Consider the following 25,649-nt stretch of genomic DNA (forward strand, 5'->3'; position numbering starts at 1 on the left):
CGGATGTGCTAAGTGATTGGAAATGTACTGAAATATTCAGCAACTAAGGAAGCATATCAAAATCTCAGGTCTGAACATGAGTGCTAAGCATATTTTAGACTAAAGAAAACAGATGGCTACTCACTTGTATAAAAGATTTTTTCAGGATGGACTCTGCACACTCAGACTAACAGAAAACACCAACTAGATGCAGCAGCTCTTCCTCTTGCTTTCACTTTTCCCCTTCTGTGGTTGAGCACTGAGGACAAGCCAAGGACTTCACTTACGGGCTGGCACTTTGCATTTTTTCCTCTACTTTTGACTGCATGCTCTTTTCATGATATGCTTTAGCCATCAGCAATTACATCACACAAAGGCCTGACCAGAGCAGTACTGACCAACTGCCTTGGCATGTTAAATATATACTCTGGTCATTATGTTCAGACAATAAAAATAACATACATTTGGAAATCCATAAAGTACTTGTCATATCTGAATGAGAAAAAAATGTACCTACAAAAAAAAAAAAAAAAAACACAAACAAGAAAACCTGATAACTGGGCATAACTATGGCCTACTTTTATCAGAAATGGGAAAGGACACCAACCTACATTTTTACTTAATGTAGAAAAACTCAAGTAACACCCAAATTTAATTATTTTTTTTTCTCCGATCACGAGCAGAACCTATGCTGGTAACTGTCTAAACTCTCAGTTTTCTTAAAAGTAGTATGTAAACTCACTTCATTTATTTTCAACACATGATGCGGCCTCACTTAAAAAGACAGGAAGGTATGATCTTCCTACCTATTTGCCTGAAAACTGACACAGGTAGTCACAAGAGGTTATTGTTATATTCTCCAAATGACCACGCTTCAACCACAGATCGGCTGTCAGTATTTGAAATCCCTCAGTTTTCCAAGGAACTGTTACTGTGAGAGCCATTTTAAGTGGAAGATTGGTACTTCTGTCCAGTCCAATTTAACCTGTGAAACTGAATCATCTCTGTGCCAGTTTATAAACATGGATCATTCTTCTTCACTCCAAATTCCGAAGCACTCCTCTTTTGCTTCTCTTTAAGAGGCTCAGACTTACACAAACATCTGTTTTCACCTCCAAAGCATTCAAGCTGTAGGCCAAACAGCCTACACAAGTCACCACAAGTAACCTATACGTGAACCCGAAACAAAGCATAGAGTGGCAGCCAAAATGAAAGGAAGAAAGGCAACCACTGAGGCAAGCACTGGTGGTACCAACTTTAAATTGTATGAAAGTAATAGGACAGAGAATCTGTGAGCACTTGGACGAAAAGAAAGCCAAATTCAGTCCTAGAGAATAACTACCAACAACCTCCCAGGTCTCCACAACTTGCCAGTGGACTGGCGAGTCATTAACAAGGACCATAGATCATGGCTTACTTCTGCACAGGGGTGTGTGCATGTGTGCATGCGATTTCCAGTAAAACCTGTTGGTTAAAATAAAGGCTGTCTCTCTTTAGCTGCAGCACTACCCACAATTAGCATCAGAGAAACAACGTCTTTAATATTGTGCAGCTGCTAAACAGATTTGTAATTCTAATCCCCACATAAATCACGTGCTACAAAGGCTACAGGCTCCTTGCATAGCTCAGCTCAACAGCTGTTAAGGAAGCACATTGCCTTGCTCACACATAACTTGTTAGATATGACAGATTAGTGGATGTAATCCCTTCGTTTTCCTGTGGCAGAAGTCAGGTAAGAAAGGCCAATGACACAAGCACAAACCAAAATTACTGCCATGTACCTTCCTATTCCTTGCACTTGTAAATTGTCAGAGGATCTCCCCGGTTCAGACTGAACCGCCAGTCATGTCACAAGAGGAATTGTCACTCCTTTTATTACAAAGGAATAATGAAACTATCACATCAGTCTGCGGTGAATTTCTCAGAGTAGTCCATTTTTGAGCAGTTTTCAAAATGGGCATCAAAGTATGATTTTCATACTTTCTTGTGCTTCATCAGTCCAAACATAGCAACAGATATCTCAACCTACTTAGAGGAATTTAGAGCTCCCACTTTCTCACCATCATTCTCCTTAACGTCAGCACACTAATGACCCACCATTTCAACTGGTGCTCCAAGTCCTCCACTGTTTAAGCAATTTTGGGAGACCAACAAAGAAACATAGAACGGATGTTACATATTGATAAAACTCTCAACAAAAATAATATAAATTTGAGTTTAAATGAAATCTTACACAGCCAAAAAGCATCTGGGATACAGCAATGGATACTTCAGAAAAACTTCTTAACAAAGCTACAGTCAGTCTACTAAGCAAGACTAAAATAGCTCATCCCTTTAGACTTACTACTAGACTTACAGAGAAATCTTCTTTAAAAACTCATATGGTGCCCCTCAATGCAGATTAAAAACAACCTGTCATTAGAAATATTATTCCACTTTAAAAGCAGGTACCTGTGATGTGGATGGAAATAAATAAGCTTCTTTCAAATAGAATAAAAAACAAGACAGGATTAGTATGCAATCTATAGAAATTAAATCAGGGCCACACAAGTGCCCCAGAAGAGAGACACTTAAGTTTATACTCATCAAGATTTAAGAGTCCCCTCTGTTGATAACACTAGTAAGAAAATTTTTCATTGCAACTAAAAAAGAATGAGTTATCTGAAGGGATGCAAGAGACAGACTCCTGATGGCTCGTGAACAGGAGACATTTATTGCCCTTTTTCACTACTACATATACTATCCCCGTAGCCCCACATGCTGTCCAGGCACCCAAATCTGTCATACAATTGATGTTTGTATGATGCAAAATAAAAAAAGTATCAAATTAAGTTCTAAAGTGACCGGAGTTATGTATATCCCTACGTATAATTGGTTAGAGACCCTCAGACAGGTGCCTTGAGCCGGTCAGCAATTAGCCACTGCCCCAGAGCTGTTAAAGCTCATCTTTAACACTGTAGCCAATTTATTTTATCTCAACCTTGCTCAAGCTTTTGTTTCTACCACTTGTTTCCTCACTATCTCTAATTCAGGGACGTGTGAAACAGCATGGAGCCACCTGCTAATTCCTTTACCAGTTATCTACTTGTACATTCGTCAGATCCTTCAGGTTAAAGGGTAAATAAAGATAGCTCTGCTGTTCTGTGTCAAACTACTCCTGGTCTCATTCATCATACCAAGCACATGAGATTTGCAAAGCAGTATTTACATACATAAAGAATTTATGGAGCACTTACACAGGGATTTTTCATTCCAAAGGGGAAATATATACATATAAATATATATATTACACGAATAGTATTAATAAGATTTACACAAAGAAACTAAAAAAAAAAAATAGGGTTGGAGAAGGTGTTCTGTTTCTTTGTTTTAGGAACAAGGTTGGACATAGGGAAAAAAGTTGCAGAGTTGTATCAGCCATGCTCATTCATGCATAAAGGTGAAACTTTCAAATTCCTATTTTTTGTGGCAAATGGTTTTACTGATAACGTAACCAAAATAAATATATTTTACAAATATATAGGAAAGACTGATGCTGCTACAGATACTTTTATCTTTGTAGCCAATTCTTTATCTGCGGTCATTGTCACTTAGCAAAATGATACTTTTTAGTCTTTTAGAATTTAAGTGACTACCACATCAAAAATCAGGTCTTCCACTTAGCCATATTTGCAAATTTTCATAGAGATTGGTAATACCCAGTTAATTTGAAACAGAAGTTAAACACTGCAGAACTACATGACAAACTTTGAAATTTGACATGTAAATGAAGTTCATTGACTTATTTTTTTGAAAAGTTTACAAAAGTAATATACTATGTTAGAGATGTAGAGATAAGCAAAATGAGAGTGTACGCCTGCAAGTGTGAGACAGCACCACACCTGCACAGAGGAGCAAAACCGGTACTGTAATTACCTTTATAACTACACTACTCAGAGTTAGATGGATAAAAAAGGAAATGATCAAATACAACCTACCTGAAGGTATGAACTACTGTTCTCTTCACTTAAAATCCAGCTACAGAACAAACTAGGTAAAAAGGAGGAGCTCTAATCAGGTGCATTCTCCCTTACAGAGAGGGAAATGCATCACATTTCTGGTAATAAGAATCTACAAATGTAAGTAAAGCAAATCTATAAGCAGTACTTTTCCTTTGTCTGTAACTACATTCATTATTTTTAACTCAAAAGATGACCTTTAAGAGTGGAAGCTAAGTCTTAAATGCCCTGAATCAGGGTGAAATCAGACTACTTATCCAAAATAACAGATTCTTCAAGTGCTTTCTCCACGGGAATCTATTTTAATTAGCGCAACCTTCCAGATTTGCTGGCCTCACCTTCGTTATTACGGGGTTAATTTTTGCAGCATAACAATAAAAAGTCATACCTGTAATAATTCAAGAGTCATGGGAATATTCTTAAGCTCCTTTAATAAATCAAGAGCTCCAGCCTGCAAAAAGGAAAAAGAAACAGTCAATTTAGTAGCAATGAGGTATTTTAAAAATAGTATCAACAACATACTCTTATGTGCCTTAAAGGTCCCAGACTGGATTCAAACCATTAGTTCCCAATTTATCCATGGAACAATTCTGGGCCAAGGAATGTTCTGCTTCACAAACTAAAAATTAACTCAGATTTCAAAGTATTCACCGAAAGACTAGGGACGTTTCATCCCATATAATTCAAATGCCAGTCAGAGCATCCTGTAAATTGCCACTTAACCAACACACACCCTCAACAACAGGCATCCACAGGCACATTTTGCTTAACAGCATCAGAAACAAACCAGACAACAATTGGTAATCTACAACAAGCTCACCTGCTGTTTTAGACAAGAATTTGAGTTGGGAAGCTCTGTACAGCCCGTCAATAATGCAGCTCATTATAACTCACTTTCTTAACTGTATTTATAGTGGAGTGGTAAAGCCATAAAATTATGCTGGTTTAAAAATGATAATCAGATTACGCTATTTAACTAGACACAGGTTTACTGTCCCCCATAGAAATGACAACTGTGCATGCATGTCTGCTAACAAATGCCCCAATTAAAAAGAAAAAAGTTGAGCAAGACTTGCTTTCAAGTCTTATTTTCAACTACTGACTTTAAATATTAATTCAATGAAATATACATACTAGACTGCATAGGTTAGTGCAGACAGATAAGAGTATTTAGCCTACACCAGACAGGCCAAGCATCAACTTTTTCCAGACTGGAAGCCAGAGCCCATCCTAATGCACTAGAAACAACTGAGCTAATGCTTTTGTTTATTATACAGCTGCCATGCAGTTTTCTTTATTCCTCTTCCACTGCTAAGATAAGGAAAGGTATAAATTAATATTATGAAAGCACTAGTTTCCTAGACAGATGAGTTCATTTCAGAGATGATACTCTTAGCTGATCTGCTAAATATTGATGACAATCTATATACACAGCTGCTCTAACAATTTGTTCATTTGTGATGCTGGCCTCACTTAGAAGTTTTCATAAATGCAAGCAATAGGCTTCCAAATTTCCTCACTCAGGCAAATCTCTGCACCATCCACTCCTTGCTACACATGCGTTGGCAGAGCACAGCAAACTCCCAAAGGTTAAGAAATGCTTGCTGTTATTCAAGTGCATATGGTTCTGTACCTGTGACCTAAGAACAGCAAGAAGGCATAGGACTTCTCATATTAGAGGCCACTCTGCCCAGACTAACCCCATTACCTTATTGCCTTTTTTTTTAAATTTTTAAAAAAATAAAAACACAGAAATTTAGAAACCAACTCCACAAAATTTCCATCTTTCCATTCTTTGGAAATCCATCCCTTTCCTTACCTCTCTCTCAGCTCATCCTATTTTATTTACTTCTATATGCATTTTACATATTCACAAAGTATGTATTACAACATGCATTTTGCATCTTTTCATTTGCATGGGTCTTTGTTTTTAAGTTCTTCCCAACCAACTTCTGACACCTGTTGCAAAGGAACTCATGTAATCTGCTGCTGCACCTGCACGGTCTTCCAACTTAACCGCTAAAGATAGCACATAAAACAACCACCAACAGGCTGAGTAAAACAAAAGTGGCATTTTAAAACTCATATCCACACAGGCACACGTTCAGATGCTTTCCAATGTCTACTACAACCTTTGTTTGTTTGTTTTTAAGTGTGTGACAGCAAAGAACCATCTAAAACTAAAAAATTCAGTATTTCCCACCTCACAGAAACCCAATTCACTCATAAAACCAAAGCTTTAACATTTTGCTGTCCCAGGAAAAGAGTCTAATTTTTGAATAAAAGTTAAATAAAACTCCCCCGGAGGACTTTTAGCAGCAGTGGTGCAAGGCCAGTAAATCTCATGCTGTTTTCAGGTGCTGAACTGAGTTAGTATACTAATCCATATCTTTCTCTAAACAGTCATAAGCATGTTTGTTTGTTTGTTTTTCCCCTGTGCAAACACAGATTGAAGTGAAACAAACCTATTACCTTTACAGCTACAAAAAAAAAAAAAAAAAATCTAGAAAATTTTCTTAGCCAAACAAGCTACAAAAAACAAAACGTCATTTTCAAAAATATAATCAGGTAACACTTACCTCCAAACCAATTAACTTATTAGCAAACTGTACACAGATCGTGATTGCAAAATAAACTCAGGACAATGTAGTCTGGTACTGCAGTCAGCTTAACAATGATACTGTAATACAAAGTAGGGATTATAGCACTCTTTTTAACTCATCTTGCAGGCAAAAATGTCGAATAGAATATATTTCTAATTGTTTTTCCAACTGTAGGTATCAAAACAACTCCATTGTTCCCAGCCTAAATATTTTCCAAACCTATATATTGAGCTGTTAGTTTAACAGGCCATGCAACAAATCACAAAACAATGCACTCTCTGTCCAGTACCTACATTTCATGCTGTTTTCTGTACTAAATTGCCAAAACCTCTAATGCACTGGTGTTTTCTAAGCCTTAACTCTTCTCTAGTCAATTGCATCAGGTGTACTAAGAACTAGATGCATTAAATTTAAACCAAGTCCAAACTGTATCAGCGACTAAACAGATTTTCACAACCACTTTCCTTATCATAAAGTCGGACATCCTCTTCAACCCAAAGCAAAGTGGATGCTGTAATTCCAATTTTTCTAGTGTAAGACTGTCCTGCTTTAAACACTGTTACAGACATTATTACAAATCCTTTTTTGCAAGACATTTCTGTAATTCTATAGAAAGTAAAAGGTAATGCTCCAGCCCCATTCCTATTGGCTTCCAGTTTACCTGACCTTTAATCTACAGCCTTCATAGACCACTCCTTTCAGCTTCCCTCAGCTGACGAGATCACAGCAGCAGAATGATGTTCTGTATGTATATTTTAAAGCTATGCTTCAGGCTATAGAAAATGGAGTACGTTTCTGAAGACAACAGGCCTATATACATGTAGTTATAGATCTGTTCCACTTAGGGAAGCAAACATTTAATAACATGGACAACTTTATTCCTAAACTTACTCAACTGCTGCTGTTTTGTTTGTGTGTTTTGTTTTTTTTTTAATCCATGGGTGCAACCTTATCTTTCATAATAATTCATTAAAGTAACTCAGTGAGAGAAGAGTGTACTTACATACAACAAAAGCTATAGGAAGGCCCAACACACGTTTTAACGAAACCACATTAATTCTAGAGGAGTGGTGACATCTATTCCCAATATGCAATCAATACCTGAAGTAACAGCAGAAATATGCATCTCATAGTGTGTTAAATACAACGTTGCTCGATTATTTCGTCCTCCAAGAACTGTATTTATCGCTTCAGTAAATAGTTGTGAAATCCGCACAGCTGCAATTAAAGCTTTAGTCAAGGCAAGTCACCAGGAACCTGACTCAGGAAGGGTGTCTGCACTGGCTGCCTTTTCATCTCATCAAAAGAAATGCCAAACAGGGCTCTGTCACAAACCACACGGACACCTCTTGTATGCGAGATTGAGGTGTCTCTTGCCAACTTCAGGGTGAAAAGGTATCAAAGCTTTTCTTATTGATGGGTTTCATCAAATCGTTCTCAAAGACACACACCAAATACAGAGAAACATAAATAAGTGTTTTAGACTTGAAAACAGGTGCTTGGCAGCATAAGGAAACTGTCTAAAATTTTCCTGTTCATGTTGAGTACAAATGGGGAAAGGAACATATGAAGTTGTCAGGAACATGATCGTCTAGTGTGTGCTTATGTAAGAGCACATTTCCCAACTCAGCTCCATCTTTGTGAGACAACAAAGTACCTCCGTATAGAAATTACCTCAGTCACTTTGCTAAAGTTAGCATTTTAACTGCAGAGAAGGACTAAGTCCAACCAACACCTTACAACTGACAGAGACCAGCATGAAAAGCACAGAGAAAGAGCTGCCGAGTTAAATACCGATGCACTCCCTCTCCTAACACCCAGCTCAGGGTCGCCACCACAGCACACACACATGCTTTGGATAGCTGATACCCTCTCGGTGCTGGGCTTCGCAGCATCCGACCGAGGCTGCCCCCATGGAGATGCTGTGCTGCCCCTACAGCTGTGAGCTGCCTGCACCGGGTTACCTGTGCTGCAGCACCTGCCTGCGTGACCCCAGCTGCTGCTAAGGATTACAGCCCAGACCCTAAAGCCTCCCGCATCACCACAAAATGCCCGGCGGTCACTTAGCACCTACGGTATTGCCCCACTGATGCTCCACAGCACCAGCAGTTGTTTCCAGATTATCAGGGAGGGTTTTTCTTCCTCTTGTCAGAAGTCTTCCAAACAAAACCACACAGACTGTACTTCACCATTCCTCCTCCTGCGATATTCAAACATTTTGTAGTCTGTATGTCTTTATCACAAAACCACAGAATGGTTTGGGTTAGAAGGGACCTTAACGATCCCTCAGCTTCCTCCCCTTGCCATGGGCAGGGACACCTCCCACCAGACCAGGCTGCCCAAAGCCCCATCCAGCCTGGCCTTGAGCACCTCCAGGGATGGGGCATCCACAGCTTCTCTGGGCAGCCTGTGCCAGGGCCCCACCACCCTCTGAGTGAAGAATTTCCTTCTAATATCTACTCTAAGTCTCCCCTCTTTTAGTTTTAAGCTGTTCCCCCTTGTTCTATCACTGCACTCCCTGACAGAGTCCCTCCCCAGCTCTCCTGTAGGCTCCCTTCAGGTACTTGAGGCACCTGAGATATATCACAAAACAGAACCACTGCTCCAACTTCAGAGCTGAGAAAGTGAGACAACGAATCCTTTTGTGCTTGTGAGTAGGAGGGAAAAAATGAAAAGGAAGAGCTGTGAATTAGTACATCCCAGAAAAGCCTGCAGACTAGTTTCATAAGGGTATGAATTGGGACGTGAACACCTTCAGTACGGGAAGGGAGAGGACCACAACTCCAGCATCCACTAGCTTCATGCCCCTGTCCTTGCTGCCAGCTGTTACTGAAAGCACCCGGTGCCGCTGCTTGCTGTGGAGATTTGGGATACGCAGCGGGACACACACAAACCTCACCGGTTTAATGCAGCCGGTGCTCCCATAGATGGGTAAGCATTACTAAAAGCGTTATTGGTAATTTATATCATCTTAGAGAGGGAAAAGTCGTTGATGTGGCTACTGTATGGTACTAAGAAGTTGCACACAGCTAAGTTTTGGATTAGAAACATTGAATTGTGAAGGTTGGAAGAGACCCCCAAGACCACCTGGTGCAGCCACCCCCTCCCACCAGTGCCACCCACAAACCCTGTCCCCAAGCACCACGTCCAGCCCTTCCCTGAACACCCTCAGGGACGGTGGCTCCACCACCTCCCTGTGCAACCCGTCCCGGTGCCTGGCTGCTCTTTCTGAGCAGAAATGCCTCCTCACTGCCGCCCTGAGCCTCCCCCGGCGCGAAGGGGCCGCGGCGAGGCCGGTGCCGGCGCCTCACCGCGTTCTTCTTCTGCACCATCTTGTCCATCTTCTTGGCGATGCGGATGATCTCGTCCTCCGTGGTCATGGCGTGCCCCCGCCAGGGACGCCCGCTGCCGGGGCCGCGCCGGGGCTCGGGGCTCGGGGTCGGGGCACGGAGCCGGAGCCGGAGCCGGTCCCGGAGCCGGAGCGAGGCCGCGGCGCTGCCTCCCGGCCCGCCCCAGCAGCACCAGCGATGGGCGCGGCGCCGCCAGGCAGCGCTCGGCGAGCGCCGGCCGCGGGAGCCAGGCAGCGCTAAGGAGCGCCGAGAGAGCGTGTGTGTGGAAAAATGGGGCTGGGGGGGACGTTTCTGCCCCCAAGCAACAGGCAAAGCGCAATGAAACGCGCTCCCGGGATGTGCCGCCCCGACCCCAGGCGCTGCTCGGGGTGGTGTGCCCTAAAGCTTCAGCTCAGCGCCTGCTGAGGGGTTGGTTCAGGCACGAGGTGCCCCAGCCGCGTCAGACATCTTAGGGCTGCGCCGCCGCCCTCAGCTGCCAGCCCCGCTGGCAGCGTTCACCCTGCCTGGCTTGGAAAAGACATAAAGCCCTCCCTCCCCGTCACCGAAAAGGCCTTTTAAAAAGCCCATCTTTTCTATAACATAGAGGATTTCAGATTTTAGAACTGATTCAGGCTCAAGAACCAGTACAGCTGAGAGGCGGATGAGGAAGAAACTTTTGCGTTAGCCACATACCACACTGTAGTACCTCAGTTCCTTCCCAGTGTTTCAACCAGCCTAAACTTTGTATATGGTCGAGTAAGATACACAAAGTTTGACATAAATGTGTAATATGTACTGTCAATTTCTGTTCATGAATGTCTTTTTTTTTTTTTTTTTTTTTTTTTGTAGTTAGGAAATAAAAAAAAAAAAAGGCAAACCACGTCATTGAATCACAGAATTGTCTAGGCTAGAAGAGACCTCCAAGATCACCAAATCCAACATCTGACCTAACACTAACAGTCCTCCACTAAACCATATCGCTAAGTTCAACATCTAAACGTCTTTTAAAGACCTCCAGGGATGGTGACTCAACCACTTCCCTGGGCAGCCTATTCCAATGCCTCACAACCCTCTCAGTAAAGAGTTTTTTCCTAACATCCAACCTAAACCTCCCCTGGCTCAACTTTAGCCTGTTCCCCCTCATCCTGTCACCAGGCACGTGGGAAAATAGACCGACCCTCACCTCACTACAGCCTCCTTTAAGGTACCTGTAGAGAGCAATAAGGTCGCCCCTGAGCCTCCTTTTCTCCAGGCTGAACAAGCCCAGCTCCCTCAGCCGCTCCGCGTAGGACTTGTTCTCCAGACCCCTCACCAGCTTCGTCACCCTTCTCTGGACCCGCTCAAGCACCTCGATGTCCTTCTTGTAGCCAGGGGCCCAAAACTGAACACAGTACTCGAGGTGCGGCCTCACCAGAGCCGAGTACAGGAGGACAATCACCTCCCTAGCCCTGCTGGCCACACTGCTTCTTATGCAAGCCAGGATGGTGTTGGCCTTCTCGGCCACCTGAGCACACTGCTGGCTCATATTCAGCCAACTATCAACCAATACTCCCAGGTCCTTCTCCGCCAGGCAGCTTTCCAACCATTCCCCTCCCAGTCTCTAGCTCTGCTTGGGGTTATTGCGCCCCAGGTGCAGGACCCGGCACTTGGCCTTGTTGAACTTCATGCAGTTGGCCTCAGCCCATCAGTGCAGCCTATCCATATCCTCCTGCAGAGCCCTCCTACCCTCGAGCAGATCGACACACGCACCTAACTTGGTGTCATCTGCAAACTTACTGAGGGTGCACTCAATCCCCTCATCCAGATCATTGATAAAGATATTAAAGAGGACTGTCCTCAGTACTGAGCCCTGGGGAACGCCACTAGTGACCATTTAACTACTTTCACTGTAAAATCAAAGTGTTTACCTCAAGAAAGCAATCAGAATATCCACACGTTACATAAAGATTACATGCAGATTATCCCCTACTAAGATTCAGGAGGGTGCTTATGTGTGCTTCTGGAAACTATTATTAGTAAACCGTCAAATGCTGTGGGTGCATTTGTGGGTGAGGGCTGGAAAACACCAGCATTTTGGAGAAGAGGTAAGATAGGCATTTTCCTTGAGCTGGCACTCAGGAAAGCAGTTAGAGCAAAGACTACTGACACTGCAATTACACGTCATGTACTTTGCAGCAAGACTGACTTAAATTCTGAAGCCACATGAAGACAGGAGGTTTTAAAGCACTTCTGCATGATGCTGAATGCACAGTGGTTGCAGCATCTGCCAGTTGAAGGGTCTAGACATACACAGACATTTGAAGCAATAAAAATAATTTGGGAGCTAGACAGGATCTTCCCAGATGGTAGATCAAGGGTGTGAATTGGATAAACATACAGAAATCTTGTAGCTTTTTCCTTTAGTATATGCTCAAGGGAAAAAACAAAGTTACCAAGAAACCTTTAGAAGATTACCTCTGCTTTCATGGACAGATTTTGGAGAAAAAAAAAAAAAAGTAGCAATGCTCTCAACATTTAAGGGTTTGTGACAGTTCAGGTGTAGTTCATTTTGTCTAGATGCACTAGCCTAGTACAAGTAATAACTAACTCAGGTTAAATTAGATGCTAACTTCAAATGAAAGGTGTTACTGTTTTTCTCACTACCGTATCAATGATAAAAACAGTACATGGCGTGTTAGCAGCTGAGATCTATTGCTATGCTGTATGGTAAACAAGCTTGTTTGTGTTCTACAGTACGTGCAAAATAGGCCAGAGACAACACTATCAGAAAAACAAAAATCTCAAATCTGTCAGTATGCTTAGTTCAAACATATTTAAGTTCTGAAATGAAGTCTTCCCATATTAGTCTATCTAAAAACAAACAAACAAACAAACAAAAACTTTCAATATCTTATTCTTTGGAAATGCAAGGAAAGTTCTAAAATGCAGATTAAATCTTATTAACATTCAAAATGTATCAGGTAAGGAAATCATAAATGTAAATCAAATGTGATGTAGCACTTACAAGGGGCTGCAGCAGGACTGTAAGGAGAAAGCAAATCATACATTTAACATCTAAAGTAATGAAAGGAGCATCAGAGAAATATTTCAGTAGGGAAATCAAAGACTAACCAGATGGTAATGCATATCCTTTTCTGCAAGCATCTGCATTAAAAAAAATGCAGCTCACATAACTGATTATCATTCTGATTCTGTAGCACATAGTACAAATAAACTGAACCACTGCTAACAAGATTCTGTATATTAGCTGCTCTGTCAGCCTTACTGACAGTGATTCTTTATTGAGAAGAAAAACACAGCACGCTCCACGGTTGTTCTTTTAGATGACCCTTTAACAAGAAACTTTGTACAGCATCAATTTCTTCTATAATGTAACATTTGAACTCCAAAGAATAGGAGAGGGGAAAAAAAAAAAAAAAAATCAAAAGTTAAAACTATGCAACCTTTCTGTTCAGAGCTTCTTTCTCCTAAATAACACATTGGAAAGAAGAAATAGCATACCACTTGTTGCAATGCTTTTACCTGTTATAGCATGTTTTCACAGTTCTTTTGTGACATTCTCTAAAAAGTACCGTACGTATGCTGCTGCAAAGAGACAGTCCCTAATTCAGTAGTGCTTCTCATTTGCTGGACTGCAGGACCTTCCACAATGTGAAGATTTAAGAGACAGAAAAGGTTCTCCAAAGAGAGGGTGCACCTGTGAAACGTTGCAGACTTCTGCTAACTAGTCTCTTTTGCTATGATACAACATAGCCAGAAATTAAGGGGGAGGATCACAACAGTAGCACACAAAAAATTTGTAGCTACGGATCTCTAAACCCCTCCTCCACTTAAAGCCTTCCATTTTCAGGACTAATATTTCATATGAGAACAGCTCCTCTAATTTTTGTTAGCACATCTACGGAAAATGTAAAATTCACAGCATTCCAAAAAGTTTTATGTAACCACAAAACATACTCATTGTGCCCCTCCTCTTTATTTGAACACTTCATAAACGGTGGTTTCAGTCTATCAAAACAGAACTGCAATCGGTCTGCATCAGCCAACTGACCCTGTTTTTCACAGAGGAAAAAAAAGATTAGTACAAGATTCAATTCGTAACAGGAGCTGTAGCAACTGGGAGTTGTGATTTCTCTTATCTGTGAGATTTTCCTCCAAACTTTCGGAAACAGTAACGTGCATCTTGAGTAGTTATTTCTATTGTTCTTCAACAAATAGGGTTTTTGAATTCCTTGGACTAGCCAAAGGTTATAATGGTGTGACCTGAAGTTAGACCAAGCGCCCCTACTAGTTCCAAAACACGATTTATATACTTTTTGATGACAGGACCTCCCCTTGTTTCCCCACTGAGTGGGCAATCCAGGTTCACCATCTCAATACCACATTCCTTTTAAAAACTCTGATGTGTCCCCAAGGGAAAACCACCTTGCCTACACAGAGAAACTAAACCTCTCACGTTGATGCCTGAGGTAAAGCTGACTACACCTCTGCAAACTGGCTAGGAGTTTTAAGTTTTACAAGTTTTGCAGATTAAAAAGGAGGAGGTTGTTCTTTTCCAGGAAATGGAACTAAGAGAAAATCGTTATCTACTGATTTACTTCGTGGATGCCAATTAAATTATGGAAGTACTTCATTTAAATCAGCTTTAATAAGTTATATCAAAGGCATGTTTCACTCAAGGAGAATTAATAAAACTTGCTATCCTAAAGGCAACTGGTGGTAACGTGAAAGTGGCAATCAAAAAAAAAAAAAAGTCTTCAGAGAATCCCATTTATAGGTTAAAGAGTTGTCATGCTGAGAATTTTGTCACTTTCTTCATTTACCACACCAATGGTCTCATACCGTGTTGGATAAAGTTTAATTCAATACTACACTGTAATTTTTTACTATGCTAATTCTAGGCAACTTTTCTCCTCACAGCTGTATTGCTACTGAAAAGTATGCCACGGCTGAAAGCAAATGGGCACTGAAAACTAGTCAAAATTTTTCATAAACTGACAAATTACTGTGTATTATTGCATTTTTATTGTTACCAGCTGTATTTATATCCATAAGTTGCCACTGACTATTCACATATCTGCCTCTAATACACATTTCCATACATTAACTTCAATGTACCCCATGTGAATGTGTTGGCATCACTCCATGCTGTGCTGGGTCTGTCTGGGCTGGAGTCACCTTTCCCTGCAGCATCCCACACAGCGCTGTGCTCTGCACTCGTAGCTGGAACAGCACTGATATCACTCCAGTGTTGTGTCTATTGCTGCACAGTGCTGGCACAGCATCAGGACTCCCTTCAAGCCCCCAGGAGCCAGCAGGCTGGGAGTGGGCAAGTGATGGGGAGGGGACATTGCCGGGGCAGCTGCCCTAAACCAACCAAAGGGATATTCCATAACACCTGATGTCACACTCAGCAATGAAAAGGGGGCTCCTGTGGGGTAGGGGGCTGTCCTCCTGAACAACCACTACACATTTTGAGGCCCTGCTTCCCGTTGATGGGAAGTAGAGAACATTTTTTTTTTCCTTTTCTCTGTGCTTCCTTGAGCTCTTTGTGTTGTATTTTCTCCCCCCTTCCTCTTTGAGGAGAGGGGAGAGTGAGAGAGCAGTTGTGGTGGAGCTCGGCTGCCCAGCTGAGGAAAACCACCACAGTCCTTTTTGGCACCCAACGTGGGGCTCGAGGGTTGAGATAACAGTAGAATTGATTAAGGTATTTACAACTAATATAATGCTAGTCACAATGTTGGGTTTTCTGTTAATATTTTTGTGCTGTATGTAGTCCGTTCTCTGTTCTCTTTTTTCCTCTACATCCGATTGGAGAACATGTTGAAAACTGTGTTTGGTTTCTTTATCATGCTGTGCCTCCAGTTTCGTCTGGTACTCAGGCCTTGCATTGTTATCATTCTAGGCTCCTGGAGATTATCTTTTTGGAAATATTAAGAATTACACTGCCTTCTTTTTTTCTCCCCTAGCAGTCAATCCATGAATAGTATCAGGGGTGGTGCCTTCTTCTTTTCTCCTTGGGGGCTAATTGCAGCAGCCTTTGAGTATTTTGGCTACCCTTGGTCGGATGTTATCCTATTACTAGTTCCAGTGTTTGTCTTCCTCCCTGAGGTCAAACAATTTATTAAGAATATCATCCAAGGACCTACCCCGAGACAAAGTAGTTGTGGGTGGCAAGGTGTGTGGGGGGATTTGGGCAGGTACCTGTCACGGTTTTCTCCTCTGATGGTTCTTAACTTCACCCCAGAACAAGTGCAAAATCCAAGAAAACTGGTAGAGCGTTTGAAAGACGTATGCCCTGACCCTGGCAATACCAGAGAACTCCACCAGCTTGCTGCACTCTGCTGGGGTCTGGCTTATGCCTCTCAAATGTCAATTAACACTGCCCAGCACCCTCAAGGGGACAGGGAAGTTCCTGAATTCGATGATGAGATAACACACACTGTGACCACCCCAAAGGACCAACCAGCTATGGTATCAGTCGCCCCTACAGTCAAGACAAAAACAATGGAAATGAAGTAAGCTTGTTTAGTAAGGGAAGAAGCTCCTCCTAAGGACGAGGGAGAAGATGAAAACCACCACATATGCAGACAAGCAGACGTTTCGTTTCTTCAAGCTGCTTGAGGGAGGTCTACTTTTACCACATGAAGACACCATTCGTTCTCACGTTTCTTCAGCTAAACACTTCACAGTATTTCTTCCCAGATAACCTCCATGTTTTCTCATGGGAGTGCCTCACACTGTGTATACCGCTGTTCTGCCTCAGATTTCACAGTCAGCCTAAGGAGCATGAAACCCCTGACCACAAAACTGATTCTTTAACAAGTATATAGAGTGGTACATATGCTAAACCTAACATAACTTTGAAGGGTTCCCTGACACTGCAGAAGCCCCAGGGAATGGTTTAACAGCACACAGAGAGAAGACTTTGGCTCCTCAGTGTCCTACAATAAGGGCACTGGAAAATATTTTAATTTCCTCTACCTTTCAAAATTACTGCAGATTCCAAGGAAGCAAGCTGAAATAAAATTAATAACCTAGAATATGAAAAAAAAAAAAATAATTCATGCTTAGCATTCTTCTCAAAAGCAAATCATTACGTGTTTTGTTTGTTTTCAGTAACTATGAATCATCCTTTTGTATTACAGAATCATGCATCCATTACTCTGCAATACATTTGCAAGAGGTCTCCAAGTGCCTGTTTCACAGCACATGAAAGCTCGACTTCTTTCAGGTATGTACGGAAAAACTCGTTAGTACTTTCCCAAACACTGATTGATATTTATTTCACAATGATAAAAACTGAAAGATTTTACATCTTCCCTACTACAGAAGTAATTTTCAAAGTTGTGTCCTTATCATAAACTAAATTACATGTTAAATGTTTATATTAAATATAAATGGCTTATACCTCATAACACAAAGAACAAGTGTTCCGTATTTCTTTGTAAAATTTAAGATATGCAGGCCTTGTACATATGGCTTCATTAACATATACAGTTTGTTATTAGTCGTATCCATTAACAGAAACAGTGCCCCTACTTCCAAGATTCAGCCTAATAATTTTAATGAAGTTCAGTATACCCCATTAGAAAGAACATGTTTTAATTAACAATTCTAATACCAGCGATGATGTACAGTACTTTTTACCAATCTACTGTGTTGTAATTGTACACAATAGGAAGAGACCAAATCATACAGCCCTCACCACAGTACATTTACTTCAGGAATGGCTGGAAGATTTGGCTCACAATACATGATTCAGTGTGTTTAGTTAAAAATGGGGAACATCTTCTAACAAGAAGTCAGAATTCTGATGTCTCGAAACTGCAGTCAAACTTAATTTTGAATGTGAAATTAAAATGTATCGGGGAGCTCGATACCCACTGAAATAAACTGATCTGCAAGCAGGACATTTTCACATCAATGCTTAAACAGGCATTTTTAAGGCATCATCCCATTTCAATGAAGTTCAGCAATGCAAAAATAAAATTAATTCTTGGAGATTTTCAAGTCGTAGTTTCCGAGAACAGGATTTTCATATTTAGAGCACTGACAGCCCAACTTCTCCATTTTAATAGACTGCTGTGAAAATAAACACACTGGGACAAGCTATCATTCAGCCTAAAAACACATGCCAGCAAGGACATCATGCAACAACCCCAGCATCAAATCACATCAGGTAGTGACTAAGTTCAGCTAAGAGATCACACACAGCTTTCCAATGAGCTGGGAAGTTAAAAAAAAAAAAAAAAAAAAGACTAGAGCTCAGTATACATACACTGCTATTGGAAGAAATGGGGCAGGCTTCAAATACATCTATGAAATTTCCTCTGGTTTCTGGGCTCTTTAGAAAACCCCATCTACAACATACACATCTCCCCTGCAACAAAGCATGAGGAAGGACTCTTCTCAGAATAGGAATTCAGAATTAAGTCATGACATTTGCTTACATTTACTTTGGTAACACAGCTCTTTGTGGATAAAGTAAGCAGCAAAACAGTATGAACAACAAAACAAAACACATTGTTTAAATACTCAGCTAGCATAACAAAGTTGTCATATAAAGCGTTTCTAAAAGAACATTTCAAAGCATCATGGAGACAATAGCTGAAGCTGATCTAAGTTTAAAATGCAGAATTTCTAGAAGCTGACTTTGAGCTGCGAAGCCTGTGCATAAAACTGAGAAAAGAGTTAAGCTAACACAGAATATAAAACCAATCTCATTTTAACATCTTAGGAATATTTCTTTTTAAACTAATCACAACATAAGAAAAAAATGTGAAATGTGCAGACTAAATAAGAGATGAACAACAGCAGCTGGACATTGTTATCAATTCACAAACAGGACACAAAAATAATAAAAAGATCAGAAGGTTATGCAGAAGTTTGGAAACAAGACAGTATTTGGGGAGTAACTTAGACAACAGGGGAGTAGGAATCAATCTGAAAACTAAGGGAAATAACATACTGCTTGACTAAGAAGTTTGCAATTCAGCGGGGCTGCAAAATTAGCTAATGCAATTTGGGAATGACTCCAAGCTAGGAAATACAGTTTTCTGAACACAACTTTGGCACAACTACAAGAATATTATGGTTTCTTCAGTGAAAGAAATTAACTGAAAGACAAATTGGCAAATACATAGAACAGTGACTGAGACTGAAAAAAATAATTAAACTTCAAAGTTAATAGACTCCTCAGCCATGCAGATAGAATTTCTAGAAGTGTCCCAATACTGTTCAGAAAAAAAAAAAAATAATCCTTTTCAATTGAGACATTTAATAATCCAGAGAAACAGGATTAGAAAAGAAAAATAGCTTCCTCAAAATGAAGTGCACTACGTATGAAGAAAAGTAATGAAAACTGAGAACTCAGACCAGGTGAACAAGCCAGATTTCTGGCAGCAGCTATGTCAGAGGGATATACATACATAATTCCTGATTTATACATTTGTACTGGCAGGTTCCTGTGATGTAAATCCAAAAATACTGCAAGAAGACTGCCTGATTAAGCTGGGTGAGTAGAAAGTACCTTATCTACAGGTATGAATCACAATGCTGACAACACAGATGCATCCAAAACAGGAATATTCTTTGCTTGCAAACATATTTCAGTATAGAAGATTGTTAAGCAGCTTATTATGTAGTAAAAAGCATAGTATATTTTTTTTAATATCTCTAGTGTGGTGATGGCCTCTAAATGCTACAGAAGAACAGCTACTTCCAGAAAGTGAATTACAGCTCTTAACTACAAAAAGCATGCATTGATTTCTGTAATCCAGTGTGTTCTAGAACTTTATGCTTCTAAAATAAGAGACATTCTATATCTTGAACATTTTTTTGCCTGTAGTAGGTCTCCACATTCTTAGGCTACATTGATCCAGGGAAACATACAATCATATATTTGAAAATAACATTCTGTTTTCTTTTCCAGAAAAAATCTCAAGTTTTGAAATGAAATAAAAGAAAGTATTAGACAATAACAATTTAAAGTTATCCCAATTCCACTGGCAGTTCCACAAAAGAGAATCTAAACTGGTCAATGTCTATGTTACAAATGAGACTTCAACAATACACAAAACTAAAAACTACATGGCTGCACTGTTTTCAGTTAGTTACTCCAAGGCAGCCAGAAAAATCAAAACTGTATGCTGGAATCGCTCATGTAAAATATATCATGAACATTTCTACATAAATGAAAGCTACAATGATTAAAGCATAAGATGAATATTCAATATCAAAACAGGATTTTTTAAATGAAACTCATATTAACCTTATGCACTTCTTCAGAATTCTGTTCCAAGTCAGTATTTGACATAATTTTATCGTAATCTAAAACAACTGGCAACAAGACAGCAACGAATGATGGTGTAACAAGTACTGAGTCCCTTCATAATGATATAACTATCAGTATATACTTGTATGAAAACAGTTAAAAATTGTGGTGTTTCAAATACAGGATATACCTCTACTGACTAAGTCTTTCTAGGAGAGCCACCCTTCTATCTGGTGTAAGAATTAACATTTAACATTTCAAGGTTTGTCCTCAGTAACATTTATTCTACCACCATATGCCCACTGTTACATACTTTTATACAACATTTGTTGTGTACTTTATGCATCCATTACATAAACAAAATGTTTTAATTTATTTTCAAAGAGTATTAAGAACAAACATGTCTCAAACATACTAAACTGGTCACATTTATGTTGTTCACATAAATTTAGTCTTTAATTACTTGTATAAATGGTTCAAAATTTTGCAATCAAAAGTCAGGCATGTCTTTAAAATAGTATGCTCAGTTTACATTCTATCATTGTTACCTAGCTGCCTCATTCTTACAATTTCATCAGTGGATGATCAATACTAAAAAGATTATCATTTCTCGCACGTGTGTATTATTTAATCCTTGTCCTAAGTATAAATTTGCAACACAGTAGTAACACTGTAGGTACAGAAGTAATGCTTCCTATCAGGCATGTGAAAAGATTAACGCTCTACCACAGTTGATGCTGGTGTATTTTATGTAGAAGGCTTCTCACGTATCATTTCAGTCTACGGGAGGTAGATGTTTGTCTATGAACTGTTTTACATCCATCATCTCCTGTTCAAAGAGAAAGGTATGCATTAGTTGAAGTTCACTACTAATATATTTTCAGCTACACGAAATAAGGTTTCAAAAATTCAGTTATTGTGAGCAGCTGGGCTAGAAATACTGAATATTCAGTTAGTTACTTGATATGTTTTTACCACTTTGCACACAGCAAATCAAAGCACGTAACTTCAAGGCAATAGATATAGCTTTGCTTGGAAGAGGTTAAAGCCAAAGGAAAAGGACAAAGGCCACCTTTTTTCTCTGTGAAGTTGAACAAGCAATCTACATATTAATCATCAAGTAATGCGAACAGCACCAGGCTGAAAATGGACTGGCTTTGAATGTAGCTGAGGCTGTAGGTTTATGCATACTTTAAACCTTTGCAAGTTAACGGTGGTGTGAAAACCCAGCAGCATCTCCTCCTAGCCAAACAACTTTACCTTCATGATACTTCCTATCTTAAGGAATGAAAAGCAACACTGTGAAACAGACTGGGAAACCAATCCACATAAGAAATAATTTAGTTTTTATTATTACTTTTTTTTTTTTTTTTAAACCAGGGAAGCTCCTTCATAGGAATACGCAATATACGACAGTAGCACTTTATGCAAGTTTAGAAAATGCATGACTGCCCCCCCCGCCCCAAAGAAAAAAAAAACATATCAAAAAGTACTAATTGTCATAAGAAAGAACACATACATTTGCATGACAACCCAATGCTATTACTGTCTGAATGTAATAAAACTGCATAAACCTCCCAAAGAGATGCAGCTATCCAAATTTACAAAGTTACTGCTGCTGAAAAATGGAAGACCTGTTCGTTGCTGCCTATTCTGTTTTTTGCTCCTACCATTGTGTGGGTTCAGATGCTTCAACTCACTAAGGCAGCAAAACTAAAGCCAGCAGCTTTTACCATTTTAGCAAATTCAGAGGGTTCAAAGAAGTTTCTGATCAGCTCCAGAGCTGGTGCAGGAAGAGAGGGCCACAAGGTCAAGAGCAGAGGAAACTAGCCCACCCCATTCTGGCAGCAGCAAGCCATTACATCAGCTCAACTGCTTGCTGGGCCAGAACCATAAGCACAGATTTTGAGGCTGCCTCTTTCAAAATTGCAACACCCCCCTCCAAATTCCTCTGATGTCTCCAAAACCATCCACAGAACGTGCACTTCTCCCCAGAATGCCAAGCTGTACTGATGCTGTGAGAATTCAATCTGCATTCCATTGTGGTGATTACTTTAATAAGCAAGCAATAAAAATTAGGAAAAAAAGTGTTTTATAGACCAACCAGCCTAGACCCAAAAATAAAGTCTTCCAATGAAATCCCCAACAGTCATATAAACATTTCCCTTGAATGTTTTTTTTCAGCCAGGCATTAACCTATTCCGTAAAATAAGTCAATAGAACCATGCACTTTTAATTAAAAATAAAAAATAAAACAACCAAAAAATTGTTTGGAGGGAAAAATAAAGTGCACAACTAAAACATTGTACATTAAGAAAATTACCTCAATACATGAGCTATGCATCATGCCAGAGTAAGTCCTGAAGGTTACATTGGCTGGATTTATCATACTCTTTAGCTTCTCAACAGTAAGAGAACCAAACATTAAAGGAACAAGTGGGTCACAGTCCCCATGGCACTGAAGAACGGGAATCTCCTTGTTGACACCACTGATAGTGCCCTGTCCGGAGTGAGATTTAAAGGGGGGGAAGAGAAGAAGGAGACAGTAAATGAAGTAAAACTAACATATTTGAGATAAAATTACCCCAGGGCACTACTCCCTGTGACATGACAAAGCAAGATGAATTCTCAAGGAAGAACATTATGAATAGCATGCAAGTTCCCCATGAAATACATTCTATGCCTGACCACCCACCCATTAAATTCAACAACAACAACAAAAACAGGGAAAACACACCTGCATGTAAGATTTAGGCACTCATTTCAAAAAAGATCTTCAAAAAATGTGACTTCTAGACTATAGTAAAACAAACTGATACTTTTTTTTAAATACCTAGTCTTAAATAAGACTTGCAGATGGAATTAGTCGCAAATAGAAAATTCATCTTCAAGGAAAATCTTGCCATATCCTGTACGTTTCCTCCGAATGTTATTTTAAGCAGAGGTAGCTACTGAGTTCTTCCTCATTTTCCCAACTTGCCTAACTCTAAACCTGCAGTGCCCTATTTCACAAACTTCGGAGCTATCTAAGTGCAGGCAATACTCAGTAATGACAGCCACTAATTCCTGCACAAGATACAATCTTCAGATATACTAATTTCACAACTGCAGAACACCTTAAGAAAGAAACATAAATACCTGAGCAAAGGAAGTTCGTAGAGGAAGCCAACAGCTGAGGGCTACAACTCCTGCTAATTTTTGTTGTGTTGTAAGAGCTGTATATAATGATAAAGCACCTCCCTAAGACAAAAAGATTAGTATTAGTATGGTGAAGGTAACGTTCCTTTTCATGTTTCTTTCAAGATCTTCAGTTTCTCCTTTAAAGAACTTTTTCCATTCCAATTTATTCTTCCTCAGAACCAACAGTAAGAGCAATATCAAGTATTCTTATACACAAAGATACAGATATACAGTACATTTATTGTATTTTCCCCCCACTTCCAAGCCCATGTGATCAATTCACAAGTAAAACGGCAAATTTACCAGAACTAACAGATGAAACTTAGACTTCAAAGCTAGACATGAATAAAAAGCACTACCACTCATGACAATATCATCATTATTTTGATATTTTAATTCTCTTTCACATAGACAGTTGGCATATAGACCCAATTGGTCTATAGGACATTGGCCTGTTATGATATTTTAGAAGCCGCAATGGTCGAAATATATTTCCCAAACAAATCCAGACCATGAAATACCTGCCAAATTGAAGTTAAATTAAAAATACTACCAAGATGTTCAAGAAAAGAGATTTTCAGGCAACACTACAACAGACTTTAAACAGCCTATTCATTTTAGGAGCTTTTTCCCACATGTTCATTTTTCAGTGAACAGTAATTATTTGCTTAACATGAACAAATTAATTTTTTCAGTCAAAGAGAAACCGACACTTTAAAGTTTCAGAAACACCTATCATCAGCTTTTCAGTTTGAGTTTGGATTTCCCACATTAGGGTAGCTAGGTTATTTCCCTAGAAAGAGACACAGTTCTTTCCAACCATACCTTACCTGAGAAAAGCCTCCCAGAATAATTCGATTAGAAGGAATCCCATTTTTTACTTCTTGATCTATCAGTGCTTTAACTGCAACACAAATAAAGGCCAGTAGTGAAAATGCATTCCACTCTGTAGGAAGTCTACAAGAGAGGCTACAAGACAGTCTACAAGTTGGCATCTCCCTGATGACAACAGAAAGCTAACAAAAGGAAACTTTCATCTGCTTTGCAGTAAGAATTATCAAAAAATCTAGGACATGATTAAAAAAAAAAATCCAGTGCAGCTATACAATTTCCAAAGAGGAAAACATGCAAGGAAGTCTTGCAAGTTTCCCTGCTAGGGAGATGGTATCCTCTTCTAACTACCCAGCAGCACAAATGGAAGACTGTTCTAACTGCTATACTATCCAGAGGTTCTTAAAAATAACAAAAAACCAGCACACTAGCTCCCACGTACATTTTATCATCAAGAATATGAAGTGTATGAAGTGTTTATACTGATGAACTACCTACTCACTCATGAAGTTTAAAAAAAACATGCAGTTACCTAAACTCAAATCAGCAGTAACGCAACACATCGTATTACCTTGCCCAATGCTTTTGACTTTGTGAATCTGTAGACTGTTTCAGACTAATGATCAGTTTCAGAATACAAAGTAGTACTTTTAAGACCTAAAAAGCGTTCCTAAACATACCATTCTCTGCTGCCTGCTTGATCCCAGCTTCATCTTCTTGTGAATCTGGAGAAAGTCCAATGATATCAAACCTTACAAAAACATCAACAAGAGCATTACTCATTAGAGCATCCATTCCACTTCCTTAAAACACAAATAGTAAAATTGAGATGTTTTCCAAACTAAAATGCTTGTTAGTTGACTTATTTCCTAAGAATCATCCACAGTTCACAAGAAATCATGGACAACCTGTAGATGTAGATAAAATGCTAGATCTAGTCAAAGTTGTTCAGAGTTTTGCTACCTTCTGTAATTTACTGCAGGTTCAGCAGCTCAATTTTGGTTTTGTTCCAAAAACATCAGCAGTCATTTCAATTTAATAGAATCACTGAATCATCACAGAATGGCTTGGGTTGGAAGGGACCTCAAAGACCATCTAGCTCCAACCCCTCTGCCATGGACAGGGATGCCACCTACTAGATCAGGTTGGTCAGGGCCTCATCTAACCTGGCCTTGAACACCTTCCGGAGATGGGGCATCCACAGCCTCTCCGGGCAATGTGTGTCAGTGCCTCACCACCCTCTGAGTGACAAATTTCCTCCAATCACCTCCCTTGACCTGCTGGCCACTCCTCTGTTGATGCAGATTTAACAGGTCTGTGTGCAACTTCACAGTTTTATGTACAAAATTAAAATACTGATTGGAGAAATATACAAAAAACAAACACAAGTTACTTGAGAAAAAAATAACAAAAGTTAAACACGGACTGGTTTAAGTCCATTTAAATCTATCAA

At 39.8% G+C, this 25,649-nt stretch overlaps 1 protein-coding gene across 6 annotated transcripts in view; it reads right to left on the bottom strand.

Annotated features, from left to right (window-relative positions):
- The window catches only part of LOC311433127 (transcription elongation factor A protein 1), a 53,578-nt gene that overhangs the window by 22,312 nt on the left and 5,617 nt on the right, over window positions 1-25,649 (bottom strand). For 3 of the 6 annotated variants that reach the window (XM_084511878.1, XM_084511877.1, XM_084511879.1), the window contains 5 exons: window positions 24,877-24,947; window positions 24,196-24,269; window positions 23,324-23,425; window positions 22,509-22,685; window positions 20,449-21,014 (listed from right to left, as the gene is read on the bottom strand). In XM_084511878.1, the coding sequence (XP_084368004.1) occupies window positions 20,961-21,014; window positions 22,509-22,685; window positions 23,324-23,425; window positions 24,196-24,269; window positions 24,877-24,947 (478 nt within the window). In that variant the 3' untranslated portion in view covers window positions 20,449-20,960. Of the gene's footprint in view, window positions 1-4,365; window positions 4,429-9,891; window positions 10,328-20,448; window positions 21,015-22,508; window positions 22,686-23,323; window positions 23,426-24,195; window positions 24,270-24,876; window positions 24,948-25,649 lie in introns of those variants that run through there. The other 3 variants (XM_084511880.1, XM_084511876.1, XM_084511875.1) reach the window with 3 other exon arrangements.

Source organism: Aythya ferina, assembly GCF_964211825.1.
Source record: "Aythya ferina genome assembly, chromosome: 2".
NCBI classification, from domain to species: Eukaryota; Metazoa; Chordata; class Aves; order Anseriformes; family Anatidae; genus Aythya; species Aythya ferina.